Source organism: Fusarium subglutinans (assembly GCF_013396075.1).
Source record: "Fusarium subglutinans strain NRRL 66333 chromosome Unknown NRRL66333_c0000014, whole genome shotgun sequence".
Classification (NCBI taxonomy): Eukaryota; Fungi; Ascomycota; class Sordariomycetes; order Hypocreales; family Nectriaceae; genus Fusarium; species Fusarium subglutinans.
Window position 1 is genome coordinate 134,917 of NW_023502077.1, and position 12,294 is coordinate 147,210.

At 49.4% G+C, this 12,294-nt stretch overlaps 6 protein-coding genes across 6 annotated transcripts; 4 read left to right on the forward strand and 2 right to left on the reverse strand.

Moving 5' to 3' along the window:
- Positions 1–323: 323 nt before the first annotated feature.
- On the forward strand, positions 324–2,345 carry FSUBG_1766 (pheromone precursor 1; the record flags this gene model as incomplete). The annotated part of the gene is made up of 1 exon (XM_036679468.1): positions 324–2,345. One exon carries the CDS (start codon positions 324–326, stop codon positions 2,343–2,345), a length of 2,022 nt encoding a protein of 673 aa, XP_036542683.1.
- Positions 2,346–3,705: 1,360 nt separating this feature from the next.
- On the forward strand, positions 3,706–5,034 carry FSUBG_1767 (uncharacterized protein; the record flags this gene model as incomplete). The annotated part of the gene is made up of 3 exons (XM_036679469.1): positions 3,706–3,924; positions 3,997–4,310; positions 4,359–5,034. 3 exons carry the CDS (start codon positions 3,706–3,708, stop codon positions 5,032–5,034), a joined length of 1,209 nt encoding a protein of 402 aa, XP_036542684.1.
- A 767-nt stretch (positions 5,035–5,801) lies between these two features.
- FSUBG_1768 (uncharacterized protein) lies at positions 5,802–7,541 on the forward strand (the record flags this gene model as incomplete). Its single annotated transcript, XM_036679470.1, has 1 exon — positions 5,802–7,541. One exon carries the CDS (start codon positions 5,802–5,804, stop codon positions 7,539–7,541), a length of 1,740 nt encoding a protein of 579 aa, XP_036542685.1.
- Positions 7,542–8,563: 1,022 nt separating this feature from the next.
- On the forward strand, positions 8,564–9,121 carry FSUBG_1769 (uncharacterized protein; the record flags this gene model as incomplete). The annotated part of the gene is made up of 2 exons (XM_036679471.1): positions 8,564–8,909; positions 8,955–9,121. 2 exons carry the CDS (start codon positions 8,564–8,566, stop codon positions 9,119–9,121), a joined length of 513 nt encoding a protein of 170 aa, XP_036542686.1.
- Positions 9,122–9,250: 129 nt separating this feature from the next.
- On the reverse strand, positions 9,251–10,042 carry FSUBG_1770 (O-methyltransferase; the record flags this gene model as incomplete). Its single annotated transcript, XM_036679473.1, has 2 exons — positions 9,251–9,453; positions 9,502–10,042. The coding sequence occupies 2 exons, from the start codon at positions 10,040–10,042 to the stop codon at positions 9,251–9,253; spliced, it is 744 nt and encodes a 247-aa protein (XP_036542687.1).
- A 661-nt stretch (positions 10,043–10,703) lies between these two features.
- FSUBG_1771 (cupin 2 domain protein) lies at positions 10,704–11,072 on the reverse strand (the record flags this gene model as incomplete). Its single annotated transcript, XM_036679474.1, has 1 exon — positions 10,704–11,072. One exon carries the CDS (start codon positions 11,070–11,072, stop codon positions 10,704–10,706), a length of 369 nt encoding a protein of 122 aa, XP_036542688.1.
- Between the last annotated feature and the right edge of the window lie 1,222 nt (positions 11,073–12,294).

The window sequence follows — 12,294 nt, forward strand, 5'->3', positions numbered from 1 at the left end:
AAGCGTCAATAGACCTCAATAGAAGCCTTACAACACCACAACCAGAGCAAGTGTGTGTATGCACGGGCAAATTCCCTTTCTCTCAAGATGGCCAACTTGTCAATCTTTATCATGAACATTGAACTCGAGATCTATAAAAAAACTACTCAATTCCATCATAAATACTCTCCTTTCTTTTCTCTTCAGACTCGTTCCCATCGAAAGAAGGACAACGATATCTCAAAACACCTTTGATACACGACAACTCTTTTACGAGTACCACTCACTATAACACAACTTTTACACTTCGAAACACTCACTACTGAGACACACAACCTCCTGGGATGAAATACTCCTTCGTTACTCTGGCCGCGGTGGCCGGAGCCGCACTCGCGGCGCCTCCGCCGTCCGCCATCGACAACTTCGGCCCGGACTTCTTCACCCCTTTCTGCAACCTCGACTACAAGGGCAAGCCATGCGAGGAGATCGTTGGGAAGGGCGACAAAAATGCTGATGCTATCTGCAAGGCTGGCCGTGAGCACTTCTGCGGTCCTCAGAAGCGTGATGCTGTCCCTGAGCCTCAGCCCGACCCTGTCGCTGATCCCATGCCTTGGTGTACTTGGCGTGGACAGCCCTGCTGGAAGGAGAAGATGAAGGCTAAGCGTGAAGCTATTCCCGAGCCTGTTGCAGCTCCTCAACCTGATCCCGTCGCTGATCCCATGCCTTGGTGTACCTGGCGCGGACAGCCTTGTTGGAAGGAGAAGATGAAGGCCAAACGTGAAGCTATTCCCGAGCCTGTCGCAGCCCCTCAGCCCGATCCTGTTGCCGACCCTATGCCCTGGTGCACTTGGCGCGGTCAACCTTGCTGGAAGGAAAAGATGGCCAAACGAGAGGCCATCGCCGAGCCAGTTGCTGCACCCCAGCCTGATCCAGTTGCTGAGCCGATGCCGTGGTGCACCTGGCGAGGTCAGCCATGCTGGAAGGAAAAGATGAAGGCCAAGCGTGAAGCCGAAGCTATTCCCGAACCCATTGCCGCTCCTCAACCCGATCCCGTTGCCGATCCCATGCCTTGGTGTACCTGGCGTGGTCAGCCATGCTGGAAGGAGAAGATGGCCAAACGCGAGGCTATCCCTGAACCAGTTGCTGCTCCCCAACCCGACCCTGTCGCCGACCCCATGCCCTGGTGCACCTGGAGGGGCCAACCCTGTTGGAAGGAAAAGATGGCTAAGCGTGAGGCTATTGCCGAACCCGTTGCCGCTCCTCAGCCTGATCCTGTTGCTGAGCCTATGCCTTGGTGCACCTGGCGCGGACAGCCTTGCTGGAAGGAAAAGATGCGAATGGCCAAACGTGAGGCTATTCCCGAACCTGTTGCTGCTCCTAAGCCCGACCCCGTTGCTGAGCCTATGCCTTGGTGCACATGGCGCGGACAGCCCTGCTGGAAAGAGAAGATGCGTATGGCCAAGCGTGAGCCTGAAGCTATCCCCGAACCCGTCGCTGCCCCCAAGCCTGATCCTGTTGCCGAGCCTATGCCCTGGTGCACATGGCGCGGACAGCCCTGCTGGAAGGACAAGATGAAGCTCAAGACCCGTGAAGCCGCTCCCGTCGCTGAGCCTGAACCTAAGCCTTGGTGCATGTGGCGCGGACAACCCTGCTGGAAGAAGACCAAGCGCGCCGCTGCCGCTGAGCCCGCACCCGAGGCTGAGAACGAACCTAGATGGTGCATGTGGCGAGGTCAGCCTTGCTGGAAGAAGACCAAGCGTGATGCTACTCCTGAGCCCTGGTGCATGTGGCGTGGCCAGCCATGTTGGAAGGCTAAGCGCGACGCTGCTCCTGAGCCCTGGTGTATGTGGCGAGGACAGCCATGCTGGAAAGCCAAGCGTGATGCGGGTCAAGCTCTCTCCAACGCCCTCCACGCAACTCGATCTCTCGACACCCGATCCGCCGACGCACCCAGCACCACTCATCTCCCCCGCGACGCCGCTCACAAGGCCAAGCGCTCCATCGTCGAGCTCGCCAACCTGATCGCCCTCTCTGCGCGTGGTAGTCCCGAGGAGTACTTCAAGAGCCTCGAGCTCGAGACTTTCTTCCCCGACGCTGCTCCCAACGCTACCGCCAAGCGCGACCTCAACACTCTTCAGGAGGATAAGCGCTGGTGCATGTGGCGAGGACAACCTTGCTGGAAGGCCAAGCGCGCTGCTGAGGCAGTTCTCGATGCCGTCGATGGCGATGATGGTGCTATTGGTCCTGGAGGTCCCGACTCTCACTACGACACTCGGGATTTCAAGGCTGAGAACTTTGCGGCCAAGCGAGATCTCATTGCTATCAAGGCAGCAGCTCGCAGCATCGCCGACATGCCCGAAGAATAAGTAAGTCCCACGTCATATTCTCACATCGAACACTTTCTAACATCTTCAGGTGTCGATGACTTTGAATCCGATCGTTTGCTTTTACAGTACGTCGGTGATGTTTTCATCACTCATTATCTACAAGAATTAGCAACAAAAAACAAAAAAAAACGCTCGAAGAAACAACAAGAGACAAAATGAACAGATGGATATGGTCATGCAGGGGACGAGTTCCTCTTTTCTCTTCTCTACAGCTTAATATTGCTGTATATTATTTCTGGATAACGGTAGTGGATGATTTGAGTCTGCTGCTTTTTTATATGTGATTCTGCTTTCGGCATGAGTCGATAGGCATGGCTAGGATAGCTCGAAATAGTTGCTCGAATTCAACTGATTGTCTCAATGTTCTTGTTTCTTGCGATGCAGCATAAATCGCTGCTTGAGTGAGGTGAAGTCAATGTTGACAGTGCAGAGTTTGACTCTATTGATTGGACCATCCGTAGGACAGGCATTCGATAATTGCAAGCGAATGAGAGTAGCATATTCTTCAGCCTCATTGCCTTTTGAAGAGTCGAGACATACACATTGTAGCATCGTAATACAGTGCATTGTTGTGTGTAGTCATGCAGCACAGGTAGATCCTACGCAGGTCATCCTTCAGCGTCGTTACAGTCGAGCACTCTAGAGACATTCACAGACCCTGCTCCCATCAGTAGGCCATTCATTTATCACAAGTAGATAGTACTAAAGCAAAGTATGTACGTTCAATCATTGCGCTCCTCCCCATCGTCGAGGGAAGCACCGCACCCAAGATTGTTCGCTTTTCTCTCCATTCTGTGTTCCTCTGAATCGATGGTCCTGGACGCAGGCCTTTCGACGCACCTCGCATCAATTGTGAGAGAAACATGAACGTGGTTTTTTGCGTTGTTCAATATTTTGAATTAGAGAGAAAAAAGAAAAAAGAAGTCAGATAAAAATTCGGGATTTTTCTTTTTCTACGCGTCGTGAGGATAGTGGGGCTATTTCTGGGTGCCTTGATGCCTGGTGCCCAAGGCTGCCATTTCGAGCTCTGGACGGGAGACTGGAGATACCCTAGAGATGAGAGAGACTTCTATGAATTTACCAAAGACTCATCGCCACTTGTGAGAGCGACAAAAGTTCTATATAGCTTACTACGATCATTTCCAAGTTTCAAGCTGCCCGAGACTGAGGCTGAAACTGCTACCTCAATAGTTCTTTCCAATATCTTTTTCGATATATCGTACCTTCCTCGAGCCCCAACCTGCCTTTCTCAGGCACATAACAGCAGCGCTTCTCTTCAACCTCTCAAGCGCCAACACCCTCTTTCTCTTCTCCCAAACGACAACCATTTTCGCCCAAGATGATGAGAAGTTATCCCTTGCCCCCTGGGCTTCCGTTTATGAGCGACCCTCCTTTACCATCATCCCATGACGGACAGCCTCGCAGGCTGCTCACTCCAGAGCCACCTCAGTCTGGTACAGTCGCGACCGGCAAGGCAAACGGCGCATTCTTTGACAGACTCCCAACTGAAATCCGCACGAGAATCTTGCGCCTGGCATTCGGTGACCGTACCGTTCATGTGGATCTCATTTGTGGCTATCCAATCTTCCCCGACTCCAAGCGTCACGGCGGGCTTCGACAACTGCCATAGTATGGCACTACCTCTGCTCAGAACCGCCTTGTATTTCCCGGCCCCCTTGTGGTTGACCTCGACAAGTTGACTGCCTCGGGTAAGCAGCCGAAAGCGGACTGGGCATGGCGAAGCTCCGTTTGCCATCGACTTCCGCCCTCTGGAGTTATAAACTCACGCGGACCCGGATACGATCCTCAGCCATGCGACGACGAGTGTGTCTTTGGGTGGAACGGCCGAAATGGCTTCCGCCCACAATGTGAGTACTGGCCTGGCGAAGGGCCAGAGAAGTGCTCTGTAGGGGCAATGGGCTGGCTACTTGCCTGCAAGCAAGCGTAAGTTCCCAGCCCCGTTCAAAGTATTCGCTAATGGTAATGATGCAGTTACCGCGAGGGTATTCATGTACTATACGCCACGAACACTTTTCATACAGCAAGCAAAGAAATGATTCTGAACATTCATGATTTCTTCCAACAACAGCGACTCAATGCCATCACATCTGTCGAAATCGTTTGGGAGTTCACACCGTGGATCCTGCCAGACATCAGCGAAGACTTTAGAGCCTCTCCACCCCTCAGCGATATGGAGACTTTCAGGCAGTTTCTCAAGGCCATTCCCAAGACTTTTCTGAACATCAAGAAACTTTATGTCTCCCTACAAGGAGATATGATCCCGAAATCGTATGGTCAAATCAGCGATTATAAGTACTCGACCAAGGAGCGGATCGAACTTGTGGAAAAGAACATTATCCTGAAAGTCGATCAAATGGTTCCTTACCTCAAGCCTCATGTCGACTTCTCAATTGCCTATCCTACAAGCACGTATGCTGTCCAACGTAGTCTTGCTCTCCGCCAGGGCTGGACAGTGAAACAGAGGCATGAGACTGGTGAGGTGGAGCGACACTGGAGGCCATTGGCGAAATGCCAACCTCGAACAGGCTATTGGGTCTGCTTGGGTGATAAGGATGTCAGAAAAAAGAGAGCGAGGGGCATTATTGGGCATAAGCATATGCCAGCGCGTGTTTCTGAACGGCAGTATGAGGCTTTCTTTCGATCTTAGGACTCGGGTAGTGTATTGAGTCCATGGCTATTTGGAAGGAATATGGGTTGGGTTTGGGGAATCTCTGTCGGTTGCGTGCCAAAAGTCACAATGCAGGAGTACTGCATCTTATCGCATGTCAACAAATATTAATGTACGTTTTTCATTGCTAAGTTTATGAAAATAAGCAAAGATTATTATGTTATTCGAGATATGTAAGGCGTTCTCAATGTAAGAAAATAATACGACAAGACCAACCAAGACCCCAAGAGCTTGGACTGGTGACAATTTGTGGCGAAGCTCTTGTGGTATCCACAGAGAGACACGATGCAACAAATAACGGCTCATTAAAGCTCTGCCAACTCGGCTTCAGATGCCGTGAATATTGGCACATCCATGTTTTGGACTTTTGGTGAAGAGCTGACCTTGCTAGTGAGGTTCTGCTTGGCGCCTCATTCTTGGTGTTTAATGCGGAGAATTCAAGCAAGTGAGCAAAGCCAAGACGTGACAATGTACGATCGTGGCAGTGCATCCCTTCATCTTTATATCGATTCTTGATTTAGACCATGATAAGTGACTCCATGCGACATATAATTCTTGTTTCTTTCCACTGATGATCAAATGATCTGATTACATACTCATCTCACTCTACTCTTACATCTCAATCATTCCAGCTCAGCTACAGACAGCTACAGCTACAGGTATAGCTGAAAGCTCCCCTCAGCTGCCCCTCATCTCATCCCACTTCCCTTCACTTCACTCCTCCATCTTCACAACGTACATACGTCATGGCTTCAGAACTCGCAACTCGCCTCGGCGACCTCAACCCCTTCTCGTCCAAAAGCCGCCGCATCAACGATGAAGATTTCGGCGAGGAGATCGACAACAACACCGTCGCGGGCGGCGGCCACAGCGCACGTCGCATGGTAACAGACCTCAGAGTCAGCAGCGCCCTACGAGAGTTCCTCGTTAAAGAGAAGATGCTCTCCAAAAAGGAAGCCAAGATTGACTCTCAGGACTCGTCGCGTGAGCTCTTGGAACTCGTTAGCAAACCGCATATTCGCGTACCGCCTGAACTCACGGATAGGTCGCATCCGCTGCCCGAGTACTTTATCAGCTCGAGCCATAATACTTATCTTATGGCGCATCAGCTTTATGGGTCTTCGTGCGCGACTGCGTATGAGAGTGCGATTAGGACGGGGGCGAGATGTGTCGAGATTGATGTGTGGGATAACAGCGATGATAGAGATGAGCCCAAGGTCACCCATGGATATACTCTAGTATCCCACATTTCGTTTCGTTTGGTTTGTGAGACGATTCGAAACTCTGCGGATCAAGAAGCCGTTGATGCGCAAAAGTATGGCTTCAGAGCTTCGCCTATTCTTCTGTCGCTGGAGAACCATTGCGATGCGTATGGCCAGATGCGCATTGTCAATATTATGCAGGACGTTTTTGGAGATCGTCTTTTGAGCAAGGCCGTTAGGCATATTGGCCACGAGGAGCAAGCTGGTTCCGATCAACATGTGAAGCTGGAGGATTTGGGGGCAAAGATTGCTGTTATTGTTGAGTATCACTTTACAGATGAGCCTTCAAGCAGCGATAGCAACTCGGATGACTCGGAAGACGAGGAGGAGGAAAAGGCTGCGCGCAAGGCGTATAAGGATAAGAGAAAGAAGGAGGAGCCCTCTATCATTATTCCAGAGCTCGCTGAGCTCGGCGTCTACGCGCAGTCTGTCAAGCCAATGAACAACTCATGGTTCGAAGAAGGAAGCCTCACCAATGGTCCTCATCACCATCTCATCAACGTATCTGAATCAGGGCTGGCATCTCATCTGCCCGAGCACGCATCAAATATCGCCCGACACAATGCCCATCATCTCATGCGCGTTTATCCCAAGGGCACGCGAATCTCATCCACCAATCTCAAGCCCGTTCCTTACTGGGGAATCGGTGCTCAGATCTGTGCGTTGAACTTGCAGAACTTTGGTACCAGCAACCAACTCAACGAAGCTCTCTTCAGCGGTACAGACGGCTACGTCCTCAAGCCCGCTGCTCTGCGCGCCGGTGGAAACGGAAGACTGAGTACAGGTCGCAGCAAGCGTCTCCGTCTTCACGTCGCAGGCGCAACAGACATCCCTCTGCACGGCGACTCAGAAGCAGACTCCATCAAGCCTTATCTCACATGCACGCTGTACCACCCTGATAACATCAAAGGGGACCCTCCCAAGCGCAAGACAGAGCCGTATAAGCAGCACAAGCTTGAATTTCTTCACAGAGGACCAAACCCGCCCCCAACAGAGCCTCTTTGGGATGAGACGTTGACGTGGGAGTATGAAGATAATGAGATGACTTTCCTGCGTATGCTTATCAAGAGTGATGATAGTTGGACGAGGAACCCGATGTTTGCTGTTGCAGCGGTGAGATTGCTTTATGTTGAGCCGGGATGGAGATTTATTCGCATGTTGGATCTTAAGGGGCATGAGACGCAGTGTTCGGTTCTTGTGAACTTTGAGATCATTGATGCTTAGAGGGAGAATTATGAGTATATGATGCTATGTTTATGGATTATGCGATTTCCTTGTTGAGTTTGCGTTCGATGTGAACTGAGTGATAGTCTTGCTTCTAGATACCTTCGTTCAAGATATACCTGAGCTTTAGAATGTGTGATTTCAATCCTTGCTTCCGCTGAATGAAAATAACCTTGAAAGAGACTCTCTAGATGAGAATCTTGAGTACATTTCGTTGTGCCGTCCCTCACTGTATAGTGAGCAAATCGAATCGCTGGCATTCACAAAGTTGCCATGCGCTCAGGTTTCGTGGTCTAACGGTTATGACTGCGGATTCTGATTCCGCCAGCGAGGGTTCGACTCCCTCCGAGACCTTTCTTTTTACGCGGCCTGGCTTTCGTTGGTGAAACGGGTTCTGATGGCTGTCTCGCCTGTCATGCGTACAAGCTACATGACGCAATGAATGCTTATTCCTTTGTCTTACCTAGCTATACATCCGTCTGCTGCCGAACGGGGCCGGATATTCGAGTGGGTCTTGAGTTCCGGCTCCGGGTTAAGAGTTGGCCGGCGTTGACGGTCATGGCATAACTGGGACTGGAGGACTAGGGAGACTTCTCTAATGGGCTCATGGTATAGAGTATTTAAAACTATAAGCTTATTGAGAAACGAAGTGCTGTAATGCATCATCAACGAAACTCTGTATCTTGTATGATTGTATTAGATTATGCTACACAATGGTTGCCTTTTTCCGTACTACAACAATATGGACGAGACATTGCTTGATTGAAAATGTATTTATGGTATCTTGCTGAAGTATCTATAAGCTCAAATCAACATTGGAGGATTACGAATGCCGCTCTTTGTGACGCCGCATCTCAGACGTAAGCTTAACTTCCGAATGCCTTCGGATCTAACCTACACCAATCAACGACACCTCAACTCCAAGTATAAGAAACGCCCAGCACCAGCTCCCAATCCTATTCTACACTTGTATTCAATCATCAATACACAAAAGCCTTTAAAGTAACTGATCATACGACAAAATGGGCATTGTAACAGCACTCCTCGCACCAGTCCACCTCCTCTCCTTCTCAACTCTTCTCGGCTCTCAACTCTACCAAACCTTTATCATCACCAAAGTCACCTTCAAACACCTCCCACGCACTCCCTACATCAACTTACAAAAGGATCTCTTCCCGATTTTCTTCCAAGGCCAAGCTCTTCTCCTCTTCCTCACAGCCATAACACTACCCCCTTACGGTGCTCTCTCCCTGATCGAGCATAAGAGCGATTGGATACCTTTTGCGATATCTGGATTCGTCTCGGGACTTAATCTTATGGTGTTTGGGCCTAGAACGAGACAGTTGATGTTGGAACGTGTTGAGCAGGGTAAGTCACTTCGTTGCTTCTGTGGGATATAAGCTGATGAGATAGGGGCGCTGGAAGGAAAGACGGTGGAGGGACCGAAGTCAACGATGGAGGTTATCAAGAAGAGATTCAGGACTTCGCATGCTATGTGCATTCACTTGAACTTGATTGGTCTAGGGGCTCATCTTTGGTATACTTGGAGACTGGCATCCCGCCTTGACTTTTCACAATAATGGGAGGATCACACATTTCTTAAGCTCTTATAGATCTTTAGTACATTTCGAGCCCATGTATTACATAGCCTTTTTATAGCTTTTAGACCTCAACTCCAACCACAAATCAACATTATCTCTGGACCCATATCAAGGCAGATACACAATCATCTCAAGTCCACCACTATAAGCCGTAGTAGTCGTCTTGAATCCATTGTTGGGATCATGAATATAATCCAAAAACTCTTTATACAGCGCCTTAGCCATCTTTGTGTTATCAGCCAGAATGATAGCACCTCGCTTCAGACGAGGCTTGATGATTTCCAGAGCTGGAAGTGCCATTGGTATCCAAGCTGCTCAATATTAGCATTTCTTCATCAGCTAAGGCTCTTAGGACTTACTGTCAAGGAGCAGCATATCAATCTCCTCAGGCATTCCCTCCTCCGAAAGCGTCTCCCTCAAATCTCCCTCCCTCAGCTCAATCCACGGCTCAACTTCTTCTCCTGCTTCACTCCAATGCTTTCTCGCCCTCTCAGCCTTACTAGCCTCCCACTCCGTACCAACAACTCTCCCCATAACTTTCTCACCCCTCGTTCTCATAGCACTAACGTTCTGTCCTACCGCCAGAGCAAGATACATCGTCGAAACACCAAAACTAGTCCCCGCCTCAACGATGCTCGTGGCGTTTATACTGCGGGCGAGAAGATACATGAAAAGACATTTATCTTGCTCTAGAGCGACGAACTTATCGCTCATGTGGGCGTCTGCGGATGCAGACCATGTCTTACCAGTGAAGTAGAAGCCGAAGAGATATTTAAAGTAGAACCAGGTTTGAGAGATGGTCTTTTCTTGAGCTTCTGATTCGGCGTGTAGGCGGGCGAGGAGGTCGTGGACGCGAGGACTTGCCTCTAGAGCTTGTAGGGCTGTCGGTGATGGTACCATGGTGATGGAAGTTGACGATGAAGACAATGATAATGATTTGAAGTCAGAAGGATTTCTGTTTGTTATATACATAAAAAATGAGTCAACTGAGTCTATTTACGAGCTGAATACGGCAATTGAAATCGGTAGAGATGTTAGTGTTGAGCTGATATCACCGAGGCCGATATATCATGACCGAACTCTCGGACAAACATTGCATGCCCTTTAGACTTGTCGTAATATCTGTTTAGGAAGCGTTCAAATGTGAAAGATTGATATGATACTATGGATCAGAAGGTCCATTGCGCAAGCCTTCAGGTGTATATCATAGGAACCTGTCGCTCTATACATGTCACATACGTTCTGCTTGATCTGCCTACGATTCACCCAAGCACCTTAGCTAGACTTTAAGAATTAAAGCGATAAATTGTGCATAAGAAATGTCCCTTCGGTATTAATTTCCATGAAAATAGTAAATTGGCTGTATTTGCAGGAGTGACCTGTGCAGTCTCGTTACGACCGAGAACCAAATCCGGACTTCGGCCCCGGCCTTAAACGCCCTCGCTTCCGATCCCATCTCGACCCCATGTTGATATACGGAAATCATCCGCATGCAAGGCACAGCAGAGACATTTTGAAGTGCAGGATACAAAAACTCCAACGGAAATCATGCAGCTACCCGTCAGACTCTATCGCCAGCCTCTTTACCATTCGCACCCACGGGGATACAGACAATAAACATCAAACATCCGCCTTCGCTCTTGAAAGGACCATGCCGCATCCCGGGCTTTCGGTACGCATACGCGCCCTTCTCCCAACTCTGCTGCACATTCTGGTCGTACAAATCACCCTCAACCATGAAAATCTCCTCAACATAGTCGTGGATGAAAATGTCCTGCTGATTGCGGGCGCCAGACTGCCATCGCTGTAATATTGTACGTCTGCCTGTCTGCGAGTCCTCGTTGAGGACTAGTTCATCGACGCCCGGCTCGATGGTCGACCAAACACGATTGAAAGATGTAGTAGCGGGGTGAAATTCAAACTGTTCCATTGCGGATGAAATGCAGACAGGTGATCGACACTGTCACACTTGGGCTCAGCATCAACCGACACAGCCTTAAATCCTCCAGAAATATAGCCATTGCCTTGAATGACAAGAACACAATGATATCATTGGTAAGCTGACCATGACAAATGCAGCAACGTTATTGTTGAAACCTCCTGCCAAAGAGAGCAAGCCTCTATGCTGCCTTGGAAAAGGCAATCAATATAATCATCGTAGCTTGGCTCTTCAAGACAGACAAGTTGCTTCGACTTAGCCCAAGGCGTTTGCAACGGGAACGTTGCTGACCCTGTGGAGGGAACCTGCAGCTTACCTAGGCAGAGTGCATCCGCTCGGGTGCAACCATTTGAGCTAAAAATGTACAATAAAGTAGGCTCCTGCCGTCGCCAAAGGCTATGCGCAGAATTGATAAGAATCACGGTGAGATATGCAGGATTAAGATCTGCGCTCACGAGGTATTGGACTATTGGTGACTCTAAACGCCCACTAGGACTCTTGCATCAAGCTCAAAGAAGGTCATGGGGAAACTAAAGCTCGATATTGAGTTGCATCCGAAGTGATGGATATTGACGAATACCAATCGATATATGGGGGCGGCTACCAAAGCCCATGTTTAGTATGAGTTGTTTCATGTCGTGGCAGACGTTGGCTAGTGTCAAGGGATATAACACGGCTAATCAGACATGGTGACAGCTCGAAAATGCTAGAGGCATTCCTCTCAGTCTCAAACACGTCCTTGAGATCGCCTTGCGTCGGTAGAGTTAAACTGTAAACGCAGCCCGCCGATCCGACGGCTCAGAGTCACTTGACGAGCCAAGTCAGATGGCAGGACGGATAACATCGCAGGAGATTGTCACTCAGGATGCCTGAGGAGCGGGGAGGGTGTTACACAACAGCCAAAGCTCGTAAAAAGAAGAGAAATGCTCATCGATATGGTCGTACAGCATCATCACGAGAATTTGAGACACTGCCTCCAATGATTCATACATAGTAGTTCCTGAAACATGTATCCAAAGTCTTGGATGCCGATAATGCCGTCTACAGTTCACGAACATCTGGTTGGTGTTTCCAGTCAACTGTAGTACCAGTACTGGGGCAGAGCGGGGTGCTTGTCAAAGTGTGCATATCAAGCCAAGGGGTGTCAAGAGCGTTATGCTCTGTGTTAAGATCATCAGTTGATGTACACGTCGGCCAACGACTGATAAACGTT